The 19014-nt window shown below is 46.9% G+C and overlaps 1 protein-coding gene across 5 annotated transcripts in view; it reads right to left on the bottom strand.

Annotated features, from left to right (window-relative positions):
• The window catches only part of LOC121458896 (major facilitator superfamily domain-containing protein 6-like), a 65142-nt gene that overhangs the window by 3091 nt on the left and 43037 nt on the right, over window positions 1–19014 (bottom strand). For all 5 annotated transcript variants that reach the window (XM_041668266.1, XM_041668265.1, XM_041668263.1 and 2 more), the window contains 4 exons: window positions 14757–14854; window positions 3722–3883; window positions 2837–2935; window positions 931–1211 (listed from right to left, as the gene is read on the bottom strand). In XM_041668266.1, coding sequence (XP_041524200.1) covers window positions 931–1211; window positions 2837–2935; window positions 3722–3883; window positions 14757–14854 — 640 coding nt within the window. The remainder of the gene's footprint in view (window positions 1–930; window positions 1212–2836; window positions 2936–3721; window positions 3884–14756; window positions 14855–19014) is intronic.

Here is a 19014-nt window from a genome sequence, read left to right as displayed (position 1 = left end):
TTTTTTTTTTTAAAGAAATTACTGTCTGTCTTTCCTCTTATTTTTTTTTCTTTCTGGGTTATTTTTTAAAGATCACATTGACCTGTTCGTTTGTTTTAAAGTATGTGCAGGTGTGCAGTGGAGTGAATACGGATGTCTGGGGATGACTTATGGGGCTGGTTTGCTCCTCCCTCTGGGCGGGTTCCTGGGATCTGTCAGGCGTGGGGACAAGTGCTTTCACCCAGGGAGCCATCCCGTTTGCCCTCCTCCTCTGGGTCCTTTAAGCTACTGTAAACATAAGAGCTGACTGTTGCTTATCAAGAAAAGATTAAATATACCATGGGGGAGGGGTAGGTAGAGCTACCGCCCTGACCAAACTATCCACAGAGCCTTGGTCTCTCTCCAGAGTCAGGAAGTAGCTTTGTTCATATAATTGATGATTTTATCAGAAACATCTGACTTTTCTCGGGAGAGACTGCTCTTTAGGGACAAAAAGACTCTGCTTTTTACCTCTAGTGAGGCCTCTCAAAACCCACACTTCACTTAGTCGGGTAGCAGACAGAGCCATACCAGACAGATTTAGGGGGTTAATTTAGCAGCTGGTACGCGTAATGATGCCCCTGGAAGTCTGAAATTATAGATATATAAGCTCTTCCAAACGTAAGAGCTGTGTATTCTGGTTACAACTTGCGTTTCCTACTGTTGGAACATAAGATAAGTATCCAAGGCTGGAATAGATTTACATTCTTTTTTAGAACCACCAATTCATTTGGGAAGCCTCTCTGAGCTCCATAAAGAAAGTTCTCTTTCTGGTGGGACCTGGTGAGCTTCTGTGACAGTCACCCCCAGACGACTAGAACCCTCTGTCTGCGCGTCTGTTTTCCACCAGGCTTTCTGCGTGTTCTGAGGACTAAGGAGGAAGCTACAGTGTACAAGGCCAGCAGAGGCTACCTGTAAAGGCTGGATCTCCGACGCCCGGCTGTCTCTTGTCAGTTGGATCATCTCCTTAACCTGGTAGAGGGCATACACAAAGGTCACCCAGGGAGAGGAGCTGACCCCCCAGGCTGGTTTGTTTACGTCCTCCTGTTCTTCCTGGTGCTTGGTTTTCTTGGGCGGAAGTCTGGGCTCAAGGCGAGGTATGACATCTTCGGCCTGTTGCTGTACCAGGTCGATGGTTGCTATGGGAACGGGGCTAGAGGGAACAGGAATCCTTTCTGCCAACATTGTCTTGTCTAGAGAGAAAAGTAAATGTTAAGATTATTTTCAGCCTTTTCTACAGGTTTATAACAAAGAAAATGATCCTGGTGTTGTGTGGTGCTCTGCTCGTGGCCCGAGGCTGAGAACAACCCCCACCAGCCTTGCCCCTGAGAAGCTCAGTGAGACTCAAACGCTCCTCTGAGGTTCTCTAACGAGCCTTGTTTTCTCTTTCCAGAAGGAGAACAGCCCCGAGGCCAGGGCTGTGGGAAGGATGGAGGCCCTAAGACGACCAGCTCTGTGCTGGGCTACAGTGCGATCAAGAACATGTATATTCTATTGTGACCTTATCGTCAAAAGCTCTGCATGACACGTTCAGTCATCTCCGTCTGATGTCACCTTCCTCCCTTTAATTTAATTTAATTTAATTTTTTAAAATCAGGCCTGGAGAGATGGTTCAGATGTTAAAGGCTAGGCTCACAATTAAATGTCCAAATAATTGATTTTTTAGATGTATTTATTTTTGTGCGTGGTATTTGTAGGCACAGGAGTGCCGTGGAACACGTGTGAAGGCCGGAGAGGCCCACTTGAAGGAGTCAGGTTCTCTGCTTCCACTCTGTGGGTCCCTGGGCTTGAACTCGGGTTTCCAGGCTTGGCAGCAGGTTCCTTTACCAGCCCCTCCTTCCTTTCTGTATGATGATTTCAAGAAAGGCCTTGCCTTTCAGGAGAAGCATCAACAGACATATTTTTAATGAAGGTAAAGATATCAAGATTAGTAAGAGCACCCTTAACCCTAGCAGTAAATTACCATACAGCGTTGTATGTATTTGCCTTAAATTTTAACGCTCGTAAAAATTTGGGGGAGGGTTAAAACTCACGCTTCCATGGCACCTTGTGGTGTTACATAAAACAAAACCCAGAAGCCGGGCAGTGGTGGTGCACGCCTTTAATCCTAGCACTCGGGAGGCAGAAGCTGGCGGATCTCTGTGAGTTCGAGGCCAACCTGGTCTACAAGAGCTAGCTAGTTCCACGACAGGCTCCAAAGTTACAGAGAAACCCTGTCTCAAAAAAAGAAGAAGGAGGAGAAGGAAGAGGAGGAGGAGGAGGAAGAAGAGGAGGAAGAGGAAGAGGAAGAGGAAGAAGAAGAAGAAGAAGACGACTTTTAAAAAAAGCACAGAATTTATTTTGGGGGGCTGGAGAGATGGCTCAGCAGTTAAGAGCACTGACTGCTCTTCTAGAGTACCCGAGTTCGATTCCCAGTACCATATGGCAGCAGTTACAGTTATGTCTGTAACTCCAGGATATAGCACCCTCACACAGATATGCATACAGACTGAAACACCAATAAAATAAATAATAATAATTAAAAACAAAACAGAAAACACAGCTCAGCAGCCGGTCTCCTCATTACAGAAGCCCATGGGGAAGGCGCTGAGAACAGGTCGCCTGGTCCTGCTTGGTCACGGTACAGCCAGGGTTCTCAGAACCACCAAGAAAAAACTGGAGCCAAGGCTAGCTCACACACACCTGTAGTCCCAGCACCAAGAGACTGAGGCACGATTGCTGACTCAAGGCCATTCTGTATTACCTAGAGAAGGCCAATTTCAAACCCTTACCCCTCCACCCTTGCGCCCAAGAACAAAAGGAAAGAGGCCATGCTCACCTTCTTCCTCGTCCGGCACTGCCAGCCACTGGATCAGGGCAAAGAGCAGCAGGATCACCAGGCAGGCCATGCCAATCCCCCGGAAGGTTGCAGCAGCCCCTTGAAAACAAGCAGAGCAGGCCTGGTGATCCCAGGAAACGCGACAAACCTTTACCGGCCTAACATTTGGAGGCAGAAGAAGCCCAGCTTCACTGAGTGGAGGAGTCAGTGGCCCGTTAGCTCCCTGCAATGGGAGAGCACAGGGTGGCCTCAGGAGTCCCTGGTGCTTGTTCTGCTCAGGGAAGGCCTCTCTCTGAGTAACTCCCATCTCTGCACGGTACTCAGTGGGGTGCTGTTTTTGTACTTAGCAACCTGTTAACAAACAGCACCGCCATTCACGTAAATAGAGCTGTAAATTCGCACAGCCCTGGGAGCCTTACACAGAAGACTGAGCACTCCAACCTGGACCAGAGTACTCTGGCTCTTGTCAGCTGACGGATAGGGATGCGGCAGACTGGCGGTGATGTCGTCTGTGTGCACCAGGGATGACTTAAGTGTCCACTGAATACTTAAAGGTTTTTGGGTCACGATGATGGGTTCTATTTCTTCTGTGTCACGAGCAGCAGATGCCCGGTACCTAACAACTAAAAAGCCACTTGTGCTTGTTCCTTCATTTGGCTCTTCTGAGGCTACTGTAGCGTTCCACTAAAGCCGTCTGCCGGAAGAGTGTGTTATGAGCTGGCTTTAACCACCTTCCCAACCTAAGCATGGGCTTTACAATTATGACGACCGTGCGGTGTGAAAAGAGAGGATAGGGAGATTCAAGCTGAAGTTCGGCATGGCTGGAAAAAAAAAAATAATAAAAGCCTACTTTCCTGAAAGGAACAAAAGAAAAACGATTCTTACCAAAGTAGTTGACTAACACGCCTCCAATCATAGCACCGCATCCTCTCCCCAGCCCCAGGTGAAGGCCTTGCAGGATGCCCTGCGCAGACGTCCTCAGCTCGGGGGGCACGGCAGCACTGAGGTACGAGATGCACGCCGCCCAGATGGCCGCATGTGTGACCCCTGCAGAAGAGGAGGAGTGGGTGTGAGCGTCTGCTCAGCATCCCTGCCATCACACTTTTTTTTTGCAATGGGAATGACTTCATAAACAAGGGACCTATTATAATATATGGATACACTATGCATATCTAAACACATATACATGCTTTATAATAAAACATGCATAACCAATGTATCATTTAAGCCATCTCAATTATAGTATTTTTATGCTTTGAGAATTTCATACAAGCGCTGTAGGAATTCCTACCACCAATACCCTTTAAGTCACCCGCCCACTTGGGCATGGCCTCTTATTCTATTTATGCTGATGTAAAGTGCGCATCCGCTCTCTTTTCTGGCTGCGGGATTCGATTGTTGTTCTCTGTTCCAGCAGAGGATATTGATCTGTGTGTCTACCCCTAAATAAATAACCCTCTATTGTACTCAATTCTGAGTGAGTGTGGGATTTCTTTTAAGCGTCCTTCTTCATTCAAGCATGCAATGCATGTTTGATGATCATTTTACCTGTTTTTAAACATACAGTTCAGTAGCATTATGTGTTCAGTAGCATCACGGTGTTGTATGTACATCACCGTTACCATCTCCTTAACTATTTTAAACAGCGCACCCGCTACCCCTCAGGCCATTCCATAGCAAGCACCATTCTTCTCATTTCTGCTGATGTGAAGATTCTGGGTCTCTCGAGTAGAGTCAGAACAGTATTTATGTGTCTGGCGCGTCTCACTTAGCATAACGTCACTGAGGTCTGCCCACGTTGTAGCTTGTGTTCGGTGGTTCACCACGCACCACACACAACCTCGGCTGCATGGCTAGAGAAATCATGCCAGGAGGAGCTGAAAACCTCCTTCTCTCCCTTTTCGGGTCCCAGGAGGCACTCCACAGGCTGCTGGGGAGAAAACATCAGTACCCAGCTGTGAACCCTATAATCTACAGTTCCAGTCTTCCAAGGAAGATGGGCCCACTTGCTCAGCCGTGGGACTACTATGAGGGTAACCAACTGCTCTTGGTTTGGATCTGGGGCCTGATGCACGGGGAACCTGGTGCTATACACATGGTCCAAAAAAACATGGTTGGGAAGATTCTAGATCCTAGGGGCAGTTGCACACGATTGTTAAGCTAAACTGTCACAGTGTCAAGCTGCCTCGATCAATATTACGCTTATACCCCGAAGAGAAATGCTACTCTCGTCCTTAACAGAGAAACTTCTTTCCAGTGAATGGCAGTGAAGGAAGACTATGACAGGTCAGCATGCTGAGAATGAGTGATAGACAGGAAGCCCTAAATGTGACGTGCATGCCACCGCTGCTAAGCCTCAGGGAGCACTGCAGAAGAGAGGGAGGGAGGATGCAGAGCCAAATGGCAGGGCGCAGGACAGCAGGATGCTGCCTTCTGGAGCTGGTGCAGCTGTGGCGATCGTGAGCTCACAGCTGCTCTGAACACAGCGGTGCTGCCTAAGAAAGAGCCCCTCACAGTCGGGAATACACAAGGAAGGCTCAGGGGCCCTCCTGCCCACACCTGAGAGCTTGCTACTGATACGAGCCAGGCAGAGGGGAACCCTTGCTGATGACCCCCCCCCCCCCAACCCCGATGGCACACAGATGGGCCCTGAGTAAATTCAGTGTGCCACCAAACCAAACCCAAAGTCATGAACCTGGGAAAAAAGACTGACAGAGATGAGGTCTGGGGCAGGGCGTGACAGGATGGAAATGAGAGGGCACAGGGTAGAGAGAGCATAATCAGAATACGTCACACACGTAGGAAACTGTCCAAAACAAAAATTAATATGAAAAGAATCTGTCCTTTTAAAGGCCGAATACTAGTCCATTGCAATAGACCACATATTGTTCCTCTGCCGATGGTCTCTCTCTGAATTGTTTTCACCTCTTGGTTATTATGAATACTATTGTTTAAATGTTGATGTTTAAGTGTCTTCAAGTAGATTCGTGTACACTGGGATTTACACAGCAAGAAGTGGATTCTCCAGTTCAGGGGGTGCTTGTTGATTTTAACATTTAGAAGATGAGTGGTTTCCCATATCCTCCTCTCCCCCGCCCTCCAGAAATCTAAAGTTCACCAGCCTCTCTGCCTTCTAACCAGAACTTTTTAAAACATTTTTCTTCGAGTCCTAACCAGCACCCCACTGTGCTTACTTGCCTCTCTGGTCAGCACTATGGAATACCTTCTGGTGTTGATTGGCCATTTACGGATCTTTGGAGAAATATTGAGTCCTCTGCTCGGCTCTGTTGGGACACACACCATTCCTAGGCTCAGAAGAAAGAGCACAGGAGAGTTTTCTGTGGTCATGCTGTGGTCATACTCGGAAAAGGAAACCCAGCAGGGCTGCACTGTTTCCAATAAGCTAGCCATATCTCAGAAACAAATCTGTATTTACAGGAATACAAATATGCCCAGCGCCGAAACGGCAAATCTTAATTCACAGTGTGTGGCGTGCAATAAAAAGGTCACATGGGCTGGCCATGCTTAAGAAGGCCCAGAAAGGGATAAACTCTATTTTCATGTTAGATTGCATGTCTCATCATTAACTTAGAAACATTAAAATCATTTTCCTGTTTCTCATATATGCTTCGTTCATCATTTCAAGGAAGTAGATTTGGGGGTGGTTTGGTTGGTTGGTTGTTGTTTTGCTTTGTTTTTGGTGAATAGGTTAAATCCAGCCTTCGCACGCACAAGGCAAGCATTATCCCTGAGTTGAATCCTTGAACCCATCTAGATTAATTTTTAACTAGAAATATTGACTGACTAGTTATTGATAGTATACACACTTAATTCCCACAGATGTTTAAAAAAGTTATTTGCTTGCTCTGGTTAAACAACTGCAACGCTGTAGATACTATCAGTCTGCATAATTAAATAATACCTAGTCAGAGTCTTAGGCATGAATGTTGACACAGTGGTATACAGTGGGAGTATTTTCCTTTATGCTATTAAAGATGGTGTTGGCTTCTTTTTCAGATGCCGATATTATTTTCATGAGTATCACTAGAATAAAATTCAGAAGTATATTGACAAAGAAAACTAATCAGATTCAATAGTAGAATGAAAATTGATTCATCTTTAAGAAGTGTTTCCCAATGATCCAAAACCGTATCAAATGGTTATAGGTTAACTTTATTGATGACTACGTCTAGGCCATCTGTTGCAGGGCTTAGGAGTAGAGATAGATAATAGACCTGGACCGCAACATTAGATTACATTTTTGGTTATGATTTTAGATCATATACGAGTCTTGAATGATCCTATGTAGGAGGGCTTGGTTACACGGGAAAATATTTGACTAATAACCAACCCACTTCTCTTTCCCTGTCTCCAGCTCACATCTTTCCCTCTTCTCTTCCCTCTCTTTCTCCGCGCGCCCCACATCCCATCCCTTCCTCCTTCAAACGTGTGCTTTCTAAAATTCTGGTTTACAAGAAAACGAAGGCGTTTTCCAGCATATAATTCCAGACAGATGCTTAAACTACATGTAGAATTTGTTGGCGGGTATTAACTAACAGGCGCTCCTAATCGCCGAGCCTTTTCTCCACGAGGGTTACACAGTTTAAAATCCCTAGAGGTTATATAACTGTGTCGTTAGATGAAGCGAACATAAAGAGATGTTTCTTCCCAAGAAGTGGCAGTGACCCGGGAGCCAGATGGCCTCTGCTGGAACACAGTGCTCTCCCTTCCTTGGCTATCTGTCCTGGAAATGTTCTGATGTCCTTTGACGGTAATTATCACCAGATGTTCGATAAGAATGCTGAGTGACGGTGAATGACACCCAAAGACCGGGCAGGTACACATCCGAGTCTAGGGTCCCGATCCTCCTAGCTTGACTGGGTTGGTTGGGATTAGCTTTGAGGCCTCATGGGATGGACATTTTCATACTATTTCCATTGCACCGACCTGGACGTAAGAATCCCCTTAGCAGCACGATTACGGCAGCTTTCTCGACAGGGGATTACGCCGTTTTACGGAGCCTTCCAGTTATTCCTCCAAACCACAGGGAATATCTTTTCCCCCCAAATTTTCCAAAAAGAAAGCTAGACACAGAGAGAGTAGCCTTGTCAAGGTCAGAGGGACAACAGCGTGACGGAAGGGATCGGAAGCTAAGGCATCTGGGTGTGTAAATATTTTATGGTACGGCTTCACCCCAAGGCATCTGAGTGGGTAAAGGCTCCATGACATGGCCTCTCAGTAACTCGAGGACTGGCAGAAGTTAATCTCCTTTGGGAGGTTTTGCTGATAATACCAAACACAATCACAGATGCACCTTGTTAAGAAACGAGCATTATTGCCTTGGTCCCTCCCTAAGGAGCTGACATAACACACATGCTCCAACGTTTTCTTACATCCAGGGAATTCTCATAATATTGTAAAACATCTCGTTCAAAGTAGTTCTCTCTTGGCCCACAGTAGGGCTTGGCTGCAATAAACGGAATGTACAAGAAGGGGCCAGGACCCCTTCCTAAGCAGACATTCGTGCAATGCTGCTTGACCTGGGGAAATCAAGTCGTGATGGCCGGGAGGAGTAGGAAGAGACAGAAACCTGGGAAGCATCACTGTTCTGTTTTCCCTGCCTCTGCCATCCGTGCACACTTGCTGAACAAGACAACCACTTCCTTAGCCCCTCCTCAGAAGATCGGCATGGCCGATCTTTCCCAGGAGGAGCCAAAGCATGGGTTCCACTTAGTCCAGCATGGCTTTCAGCTGTGGGCGCCGAAGAGCTTCTGAGAGCTCAATCTGGTGAACCTCAGTAGAAGAAAGCAACAGACGGTACCTGCAACGGTTAAGTTACCAGCTGGCATAACAAACAAGCCTCAGACTCCACGCTTGCTCACTCAGAATCCGACGGGCAGGAGACCGGAGGGTCAGCAGCTCTGCCTCACACCGGCATTCACGAACCCAGCTGCAGGCCACCCCCTTCAGTGCCCCATCGCCCCAGCTTCCAGCATCCGAGAAAATGGGGGTGAGTGCATGTGGGAAGTCTGGTGGACTGGGTGGAGAGGTAGTAGTTCGTTTTGTCCTGGCCAGACATAACTAACTGTGAGGCATACTGGAAAAGCCGTAGGCCTTTGAGGAGAAGAAAACAGAAGGTGACCAGCAAGCCTGCCAGAGTTAGAGCTACCACCATCAACAGACGTTCCGAAAAAGAATAAGAAGACAATGACAATAACAACAGGATGATGATGGTAAAGGAGGAGGAGGAAGGATGAGGAAGAGGGGAAGAAGGATGAAGGAGGAAGAGGAGGAGGGGGAGGAGAGGGAGGAGGGGGAGGAGGAAGGAGAAGGAGGAGGTAAGAGGGCACAGAGCTTACTAGTAGGGAACTGGATTGCAAAGCAAACAGCACTTCATGGTCTCCTCAGCTGACAGAAAGCTCATGAGTGAAACGCACTGGTGTCTCTCATCAGATGTCCCAGGGACAGCAAAGCATCGGCCAAGAAAGGGAAGCAACAGCATCTTGGGTCTCAGAATTTCTCTGTCACTTACACATTTTTAAGAGAGAACGATGTTAGCTATGTATCTGGGTATTTAGAAAATACCAACCCCAGTACAGGATACAGAGGGCAGTAGCATTGGTATCTTTCTACGTATACACGTCTGGAGAATTCGGTAGAGGCATGGACGAAGGAAGCAAAACTAGTGTTTGGAAACCAGTTGAGTCCTAAAGTACGTCACAGTCCACGTGGTTGAAAATATTTTAGAAAGAGGGACACGTGGGGCGCACTGCTGGAGGAGAGGCCTCAGACCAGAAGCATCTCGGGTGAAGACAGACGGACAAGAGAGAGCACCTATGTTGAGGGAGACGTCTTAAAAGAACTTGTAGGAACTGTGAAATGGGGCCTTGACCCTCACATGCCAGCGCACTGATCAGTTTGTCTACCACGATTGTGCTTTGCTCAGTCTTCTTTTTATTTATTCCTTGTGTCTTTCACACCATGCCTCCAGATTCTACCCTTCCCCCCTCCAATAAAACAAAATAAAATTTAAGAGGAAAAAAAGAAGGGGGGGGGATCTCGTCATGGAAGCCACACCACGACACAGCGAGTCACATGGTGAAACCCTTTATCCACGCATTTTTACATGCAGGCCTTTAACCATTTCATGTGCTTCGGAGATTAAGCCAGGCAGAAATTTTCCAATATAGATAACAGATGAAGCCACGTCTAGATAAGGCCTGGATGTTAATCATTTTACAGGGCTCCTCTGTGTTCTTCTGGAACATAACAAGAGGAAACGGAGCTCGGGCTCAACTTGGCTACCACACTGTGTGAGACAGAGCAAGACCATAGAGGTCAGCTTGCGCCCCGTGACTGGTGACAGACAAGCCACTTCTCAGCTGTCTCCTCTCTGCTCTACTGCATGGCTGGCCAAATCTGGTTCTCTGTGCCGGAACCAGGAACTCAAGTCATTCAAAAGGCTGTCCTAGGGGCTGGGACGGTGGTTCAGCAGTGAAGGACTTTGGCTGCTCTTTCACAGGACCTGTGATTGGTTCCCAACACCCATTGGGTGGCTGACAACCACCTGTCACTCCTGTTCCGGGGGGGGGGGTTGTGCCCTCTGCTAGACTCTGTGGGTACCCTCTGTTAGCCTTTGTGGGTTCCTACATACACATGGTGCATACAAACTCATGTAGACACATACATAAATAAAAATAAATCTTCAAAGGAAGCTCTTCAGACATAGCAGCCTGTCTGGTTCACTCTCCTTAAATACATGTTTCTTTGTTCATGCGTGTGGGTGTTTTTCCTAGAAGTGTATCGTACACCGTGTACATGCCTGCTGCCTGCGGAAGCCGAAGAAGGCAATTGCGTCCTCTAGGATTGGAGTTCCAGATGACTGGGTGCCCTCCCGGGTTAGGAAAATTAAACCTGGGTGCTGTGGAAGAGCAGACAGTGCTCCTGACTGCTGAGCTTCCACGAAAACAGAGAGACAGATACAGTTATTTGTTTACTTTATATGGTGGACAGGGCGCATGCTTGTGACAGCGTGGTGGTCAGTGGGCAGCGGCAAGGATTCGTTGTCTCCATCCCTGTGGGTTCTGGGATGGAACTCACGGCAAGAAGACTCATTAATACCAAAAATAATGTTGACCACATTCACGGCTGAGTTTTCCTGTGATTCACTTTAGCTGTTGCCCACACAGGAGCGGAACATCCCGAATGTGATCTTGATGTTTGTCAGATGTTCGGGATCACAGCCCCGAGTGTCTAAATGCTTCTCGTGTAGGAACAAAGGGGACAGAAAAAGCTGTAATCTCAGCAGCCTTCCTACTGTCCCTCACAGCTGCTGGCACTCAGACCCACCCTTTAAGACGAACTGCAGACTCGCCATGAGTGGAGAATCTTTAGATGGTGTTGCAAGTTGCCTGCTGAAAACGTTAACTGACCTTGCAGAAGGATGGGCTGCAAGAGAACACCACTACCACATGGGGGCAGAACCGAGTTCTTAGAGTTCTGGCCAGCTCCACTGGCCATATCTTAACCCCCAAGAAAAGCCTGAAGAGCCCTTGCTAGGAGCTAGTAAGGAGAAAATCTGCTGGATGGCTGTTAGCATATTAGCCTGGGAAGGAAGCGGAGAGGGTGATCGGCAGCTCCAATAAGGAAACGGAGATAGATGTTCATGGACATTATCCATGACCATAAAGGGGAAGCAGGGGTGAATATGGACTCAGCACAGCGCCTTTGCCCCTTCTTCCTGCTGCACTAGCGTTCACGGTACTTAGGGGACGAGGAGAGTTGGCAAAGGACTGAAGAGACAGACTTCCCTTATATTTTTTTTAAGAAGCTGCCCTCGGCTCAGTAGGTAGAAGTGCTTGCCACAAAAGCCTGGGGACCAGGGTTTGAGTCCTGCAGCCCACAGCAGAAGGAGAAAAGTCAACTCCTGGGAGTTATACTCTCAACACACGCTGCTAGTGTACCCAGATAAGTTCACCACCCACCCCCGTGTGTGTGTGTGTGTGTGTGTGTGTGTGTGTGTGTATGTATGTGTCTCATTCTCTCTCACAGGCACACACTCCATCTCTCTCATAGACACTCTCTCACACTCACATACATACACAAATGATTTTTTTTTTTAAAGAAGACTCTCCTGGCTCTCATGTGACCCTGGTTAAGAAGAAAAAAGCAAATGATGACGGTTCAATGTCCAGATAGCCAGTGATGAGAATTATCACCCAGCCTCAGCCTCCCCACAACCTGAGACTTTGATACCTATCAAGTCACAGCCCCAGTAAAGGGTATGTTTCTTTTCCCTGCAGTGATGGGACTCAAACCTGAGGCTTTGTCTTGTAATCAGAATTCCACTACAATTATTTCCTGTCTTGACTACATCCCAAGCATAGTCTCCTTTAAGGTCAGAGACTATAAGCCACTTGGACAAGCCAGTACAGGCAGCAGAATCAAAGATGCCCAAACAAACCCATTCAGTGATCTTATGTGGATCGGTGTCGTAGGGATAAGCCACTGCCTTCTGGGGACAGCACATCTCAAAGGCAAGGATGCTGTGCAGTCGGGACACTGGCACTCACTCTGCCTGGACTGGAGCTATGCCCTCCAGCCTAGAAAGAGAGGGCCTGGGGCAGCTAAGCTGCAGAATCCCCTGCTGGGCCGGGAGGCAATCCGATCTGTGCTGAGCTTCCATGGGCACAGAGGAGACTAAAATGAATCATGGGAAATGTAAACCCTGGCCGGCCCCAGGAAGAATTCCCGTTGGATTCAGAGCATGCCTAGCTCCCGTATGGCACACCCAGCAGTGAATACCAGATGCAGGAAGTTTGTGATGGCGACTCCATCCAGCCCTGGGCACAGCATGGTGTTTGTGACCCTGAAGGTGCTGTGTGGCTTTTGCCATCTACTCTCTGGTCCACAGTGCTGCTTTGTAACAGGCAGCTGCTTTCTATAGGGCTACATGGTGGACCTTTGGATTCCAGCTCAGACCGGAGCTTAAAGAGGTTTCCAAGAAAATGTTTAGGCCTCTAGCCCCTACTTCTGCAACTAATTGCTCCTTCCACTGAGCTTCTCCCTGCCGAGTGCACACTTCTCCGTCCATCTCACACATCTGGCTTCCAGAACAGCTGTGAGACCGTACACCTGACCTCACTTGTAATCCCTGTCTCCGGCTCTCAGTTCACCTCCTGCATCTCTAAAAATCATTTAGAATTTAGAACAATAGAAGGATTTCTAAATGCACAGCAAAGAACGTTTGTTTTCCTCCCGGATGGAACTCTTCTGCTGTCCCTTCAACCACCTCACGAACCAATGTCTTTGTTGTTCTTTGTCTGTTTCGGTTTTTAGAGACACGATCTCATACTGTATTCCGAGCTGGCTTCAAACTCACAGCAATTCTCTTACTTCAACCTCTCAACTATTAGGATTACAGGTATGAGCCAAAACAACCCAATCCACAAATGCTCTTTTTTTTTTTGCTCTTGAGTTCCTTATGCAAACTGTCCTTTTCTACCTCCAACTAAAGGGAAAAATAGTACATTAGTATATATGCAATATACATCTTTTTATCTCTTTATAGCAACATATATGTTTAGTAGGAACACTGATCTTTTTATGGAGGCTTCATCCCCTTATGTAGCAACAGACAACGATGCTATTATTAAACAAGACAAGAAGTGAACAGGCCCTCGGAGTGGGATATCCTTATCACTGAGACTCCCTGGCTCCTCATGTTTAGTGCTTTCTGGTTCTCAGGGGACGCATGCTGAGACACACCCTTCATTGCCAAACCCCGTCCAGGGTTCTCATTACTACAGACAATAGCTTACTTGGTGTCAAATACACACCCAATTTTGTATATATACATTTGAAAACACATTTTCTCCTATTAGTCACACATCATATCAGATCTGAGAAAAGCACCTTCAAAGTGTGTCTATTTTTATATTCTGTAATTACGCGACGATAAATGATATGTGCCCTTTGGTTGAGGATGTACTTTCTCATTGTGATGAGGGGCTACGGCAAATGGGCATGAGTTTTATATAGTCTACTTAGATGAGTAACTATGACTCTGAATCAGGACGGGACATTATTGTGGCTTAAGTTCACCCACATCCTCTGGGTGAGGAACCAGTACCATCTAACCAAGCTGATGGTACAGCGTTTTGTCCAGTGCTTAGGGGCGGAGGCTGTCACCAGCCACTCTACTCCAGAAACCTTGTCCTGATGACGGTACTCATGATGCCAATCACTAAATAAGTTCGCTGAGGTTTTAGAATCTAAAAGGGATCGTGTACACTAACACAGCAAGGAGCTTTGAACGCAGATCCATCTTTAAGTATTCTTAGTCCACATGCTGAGAACCTCCCAGGAAATCTTTCAGATTTATGCCTTGGCAGGAAACAGTGTCCTGGGGCCACAGGGAGAACTCAGGCTGGTGTGTCTGGGTAAAGATTCAGAGGGTTCATGGAAAACAGCAATGTGGTTCTCAAGCTTCTGCTACAAGTCACCAGATGCAATAAAAGTAACTAATAATAATAATAAAGGGATAAAATACTAGAGCCATATTGTCTCATATGTATAGTTAATCTAAAAAGAAAAGAACTCAGAAGAACCTGAGCCTTTGAAAGATACATCCTTTTCTATTTTAAAACCACCTCTGGAGGACTCTGCCTAACAGCACAGCAGACAGTTTATTCCAGAGTTCCCTTCTCTTTGTTTAAACACACGGGTGTGGAAAAAAAAAAAAAACAACCCAGCTTTGTTTGGCTCAACACAAGAGGGCAGCCAGAGCAGCTGAAGAACCCGCACCAGCCCCAGGAGCTGTGGAGCCTCCCTTCCGGGATAGAGCCTGGTACAGAAGGTCAGGACCGGGGCGGTGCCGCTGGAGCCGCAAAGATAGTTCTCACGTCAGCCATCAGCTCACCTTGCAGAACTTCCATAGGGAGAACGGTCCAGGCGTTTTCCAGATAGGAAATATAAATATAGCGAGCCGTGTTGCAGGCCAGGCCAATGTACAAAACCCTGGAAGAGAAGAAAACACAACACGTGGGAACGTAAGTTGAGGCCCCGGTGGGAAACATGATCCTGAATATTACTTATGTTTCCACTCCCCAATCCATTCATGATTAAATGGGCATGTCCCAAACTTAGGCATGGGAAGGCTCATGGGCAAACTTAACCACCAGTGTAGGAAGGAGACTGCCCCGACCACATCTGCCCGCTGCTGTCCCCATATGCTTAAGGAAAAAGCCAGCGCTGGCCTTCCTGAAGCTTCGTTAGCGGGAGCACGGATGCTGTTTCAGAGTCTGGCGCTCAGCCAGCTGCAATGCCGGTGCTGGCTTCTCTCCAGGTGACTGTCGCATAAATACACCTGGCACTGCAGCCGCTTCACAATGCTGGGTGGGGAGGTTGAGGTGGATGGGGGAAGTGTAAGACCTCAGCCTCATTTACAGACGCAGGTCCCTGGAGAGGTTCATGAGATTCACATCACCGGGGGCCAACCGCGAATGATGAACAAAAAATCCGATGCTTTCCCAGTAGTTCAACTGATTCGGGCTCATCATGTTAGAGATTACATGCGATGTCATACTCTCACAAAACAGGGAAGTATACAGCAACCTTAATATCACTGCCACCAAAGATGTAAGTATAAATCAAAATGAGTATAGACCAGGAGAGACAAGCTTGGGTCCGGATGGTGACTGCTTCTCAGCACATACAGGTGACAAGAAGCACTTCCTCTCCTTCCTCCTCTCATTTCTGATCATTTCCCTACCTTCAAGGCTTTTAATTTCTTTCCTTTGTTTATTTATTTATTTTGGGAGGGGGGGCGGAGAGAGGGAAGGAGTAAGGAGTGAGGGGGCGTATCCAGAAGCCAGAAGAGGGTCCTGGACCTGGAGCTACAGGCTACTGTAAGCTGTTCAACATGATTGCTAGGAATCAAACTCGAGTCCTCTAGCCAGGAAGCGATCTTAACCCCTGAGCATCTCTCCAGCCCCACTTTTCACGTTTTCTTAATCGAAGTGGAGGAACACCAAAAGGCGGAAGAAAACCCACGCGACAACCGGAACGGCTGTCCTCATCCTCCTCAGCTGTGTGTTTACGTTTTTCTAAACATGGTTCTCTGTTCTTTAACTTTGCTCTTGAGTCCCTGGCTGGAAGTGATCCTAAATCTGAACCAAAAGGACGGAGAAAAGACAAAGAAAAGGTGCAAAGGTAAAAAGATAGGAGGGGAAGGGACACACTACCGGGAGGAACTTAGAGGGTCCTCAAGGAAGGTCTCTTGACATAGAGGCTTGAGTCATCCAGTTCTATGGACAGTATGGTCTTCATACTTATGGGACTTGGTGAATAAAAGCACATATTTCAAACGTGCTTGCTAAAAAATTATTTTTACTGAACTTGTTACCAATCTACCAGCTTCTCTCTGGTTACAAAAAAAGACACAAAAAATTAGCTGCAAACTGCACTGCAGAAGCACAAAGCACATCACACAAGGCCCTTTGACTTCACGTTGAAGTCGGAAAGCGGCCCCCAAGCATGGCCTCCACTGACCTAAGTGAGTCTAGGACCATGAAGTAGATAGTCTAGGCTTTCTGAGCCACAGTCCACTGCCATTCATCTCCACTGTGGTGGCGTGGTAGCGGGCCCCAGAAGACACACGGGCGTTTCAGCGAGACTAGAATTCAATTTCACGGAATGTTATTCTTCCTGTTCATGTTTCAGCCATTTTCAGAAACATAGAAATTATCCTTAGTTCACGGGATATACAAGAAGATGGGACGTAGGTTCAATTTGGCCCTCAGGCCACAGGCCTGGCCACTGACCTAGCTTAGCAATTGCTAACCTTGGCTATATCAAATTTGCTCTGATAATGCCGAAACACAGATGTCAAGATCCTTCTCAAGAAAGAGCACCCTGGCTACAACCCAGGTGTGGTGCTTTCGAAACCTCCAAGGCTGGTTCTGATGCCGAGTAGGGGCGGGAGGCGGGGAGAACCACAGACACGCTCATTAAGCCGTCCCCAGCAATATCTCCCATAAGCGTATCATAAACCAATTGATAAGCCACCTTCTTAACACCCATACTGCCTATCTTCATCCATGTTTTGGAGCCGTGAAAGTTTAATCTATCCAGGACACAGTCCAAAACTCTTGGCCTATGTCATGCAGCCCAGATCGAAGGGTATGTTATGCTGTAGCCTCCAGGTTCTGGCACAATGCTATGTCCTCCAGCCCATATGCATATCAAAGGGACAACTGGTCTACCATCTCACAGTGCCTAGGTCCTGATGTTGTCACTCAGCTGTCTCATGCTAGCGCCATTCCCTTTTGCACATGGTCACAGCACCACGTGACTCTCTGCACAACACTTAGCTTAGTGGTAACCATCCATTATAGGCCAACCATAATGTCCATGGAAGACAAAGCCTCTGACATTATGATCACTCTTTTTGATCCTTACTGCCTGATCTAATGGGTATTCAGTAAAACATTTATAAACTAGTGGGAATTCAAACACTAATTAATAAATATTTAATAAACACATTTTGAGCTTCATACTAGGAATCCAATGTCCAATGTGACAGAAAAATTCATAGTGCACACATTGTGTTTGTAAGTGTGTACCTATTTTTAGATAGCTGGTTATGGTATAGGAATAAGTGAAGAGTTTGCGAACTTCTTAGAAAGAGGAAGGGTGAAAAAGATGTCCATATTTGGTGATGTTTTTGACAATGTTCATGACTACGCTTGAAGATAAACATTGTCATTTCTGTGAACAATAGACTGTACAGTGCATACGCAGAGAGGCAAGAAGTGGCTTTGGGGGACATTCTGAAGCACGGTGCAATAAAAGCAAACATATGTGCCAGAGCAGATAATGAGGCTTTGCTCAACACTGGCCTGTCTCCCTAGAAGACAGGATGGTCAGCATGTAAGCTATAGAGCTCAACAAGCCCACGGCGTGCCCACTGCACAACTTCAGGGATAACCCAGGATGTCTGGAGGCCACCAAGCAGGTATCCTGGGCTACTGGCCCATCCATGGAGGACAGGGCATAAGAACCACACTGCATCGGAAGGGAGAGGGAGGGCAGAGCGATGGTCATTTTAGTTATGTGTGTTAGGCAGCAGTAAGTCAGGTCTCTGCTGGACCACATGAAGCCATGCTGTGGGATGGTCGGATCCTCCTCTTAGATGAGTAAGAAGCAATGCGACAATACCAGCCACAGCTGCGAGATCACTGCAGTGCCAGTCCCTGGCCGCATTTGCAACTATTTATTGTCTATATCTCTCCAAGAAGAAAATAAAGAGTGTGAAAAATTGAATAGGACTGTCATTGATGGAATCCATCACTTCTGTTTTCTTGTTATATTTTCCAATAAGGCAAAATCCACGTGAATACACACACACACACACACACACACACACACACACACATCTCATAAGTTTTTCCTGATAGGGTTGGGGTACCCACATGGTATAATCTATAATTATAATTATGCCACATGGTATAAGCCATAATCTCCAGAGCATAACTGGTATTGGACATCAATTCCTTAATTTGGAAAAGGCATCAAACATTTAGTTGACGTCAGGCGACATTTAAAGAAATTAAAACAAGTTCATTATAATTCAAGCTGAAGAAAAATCGTGAACAAATCCAAAGTGATCTCAATGTCGTTCCTCCTACTTGAGGGCTTTGGCCAGATTTGACCAGAATGGGAGCTATTAAAGGCACATTTGAAGAGACCACTTACAAAACGAATAGTCAACAACAGAAAAAAAAAAGAGCCAGAAAATGAAGGGAAGGGAGAGCCCCAGAAAAAATGGCCTGGAAGAATTAGCTGAGCGAATTGGAGAAGCAGAGCAAAGAGGACACTCAGGCAGGTGGGTTCCCTTCTCTGGAAGAGAGGTGTAAGGCAGATGAGCGTGCAGTCAGTATAGTATTGTCAAGAGGTCTTCCTTGGCTTCCAGCTGGACTTGACCCTGGAGCTGCCTGGGACACCCAGCATCTGTTTAGGTCAGTTCATGCCCAAAGAACAGGAAGACGGGTTCTGATACCATCATTTGAGAGCTGCTTAAAACCACACCTGAGCCGGGCGATGGTGGCGCACGCCTTTAATCCCAGCACTCAGGAGGCAGAGGCAGGCGGATCTCTGTGAGTTCGAGACCAGCCTGG

The sequence above is a fragment of the Microtus oregoni genome, unplaced genomic scaffold (genome assembly GCF_018167655.1).
Source record: "Microtus oregoni isolate MIOR12 unplaced genomic scaffold, Mior012 000018F_ref0000195, whole genome shotgun sequence".
Taxonomy (NCBI): Eukaryota; Metazoa; Chordata; class Mammalia; order Rodentia; family Cricetidae; genus Microtus; species Microtus oregoni.
The sequence above is the reverse complement of the archived record's forward strand: the minus strand, read 5'-3'. Positions and strand labels throughout refer to the sequence as shown.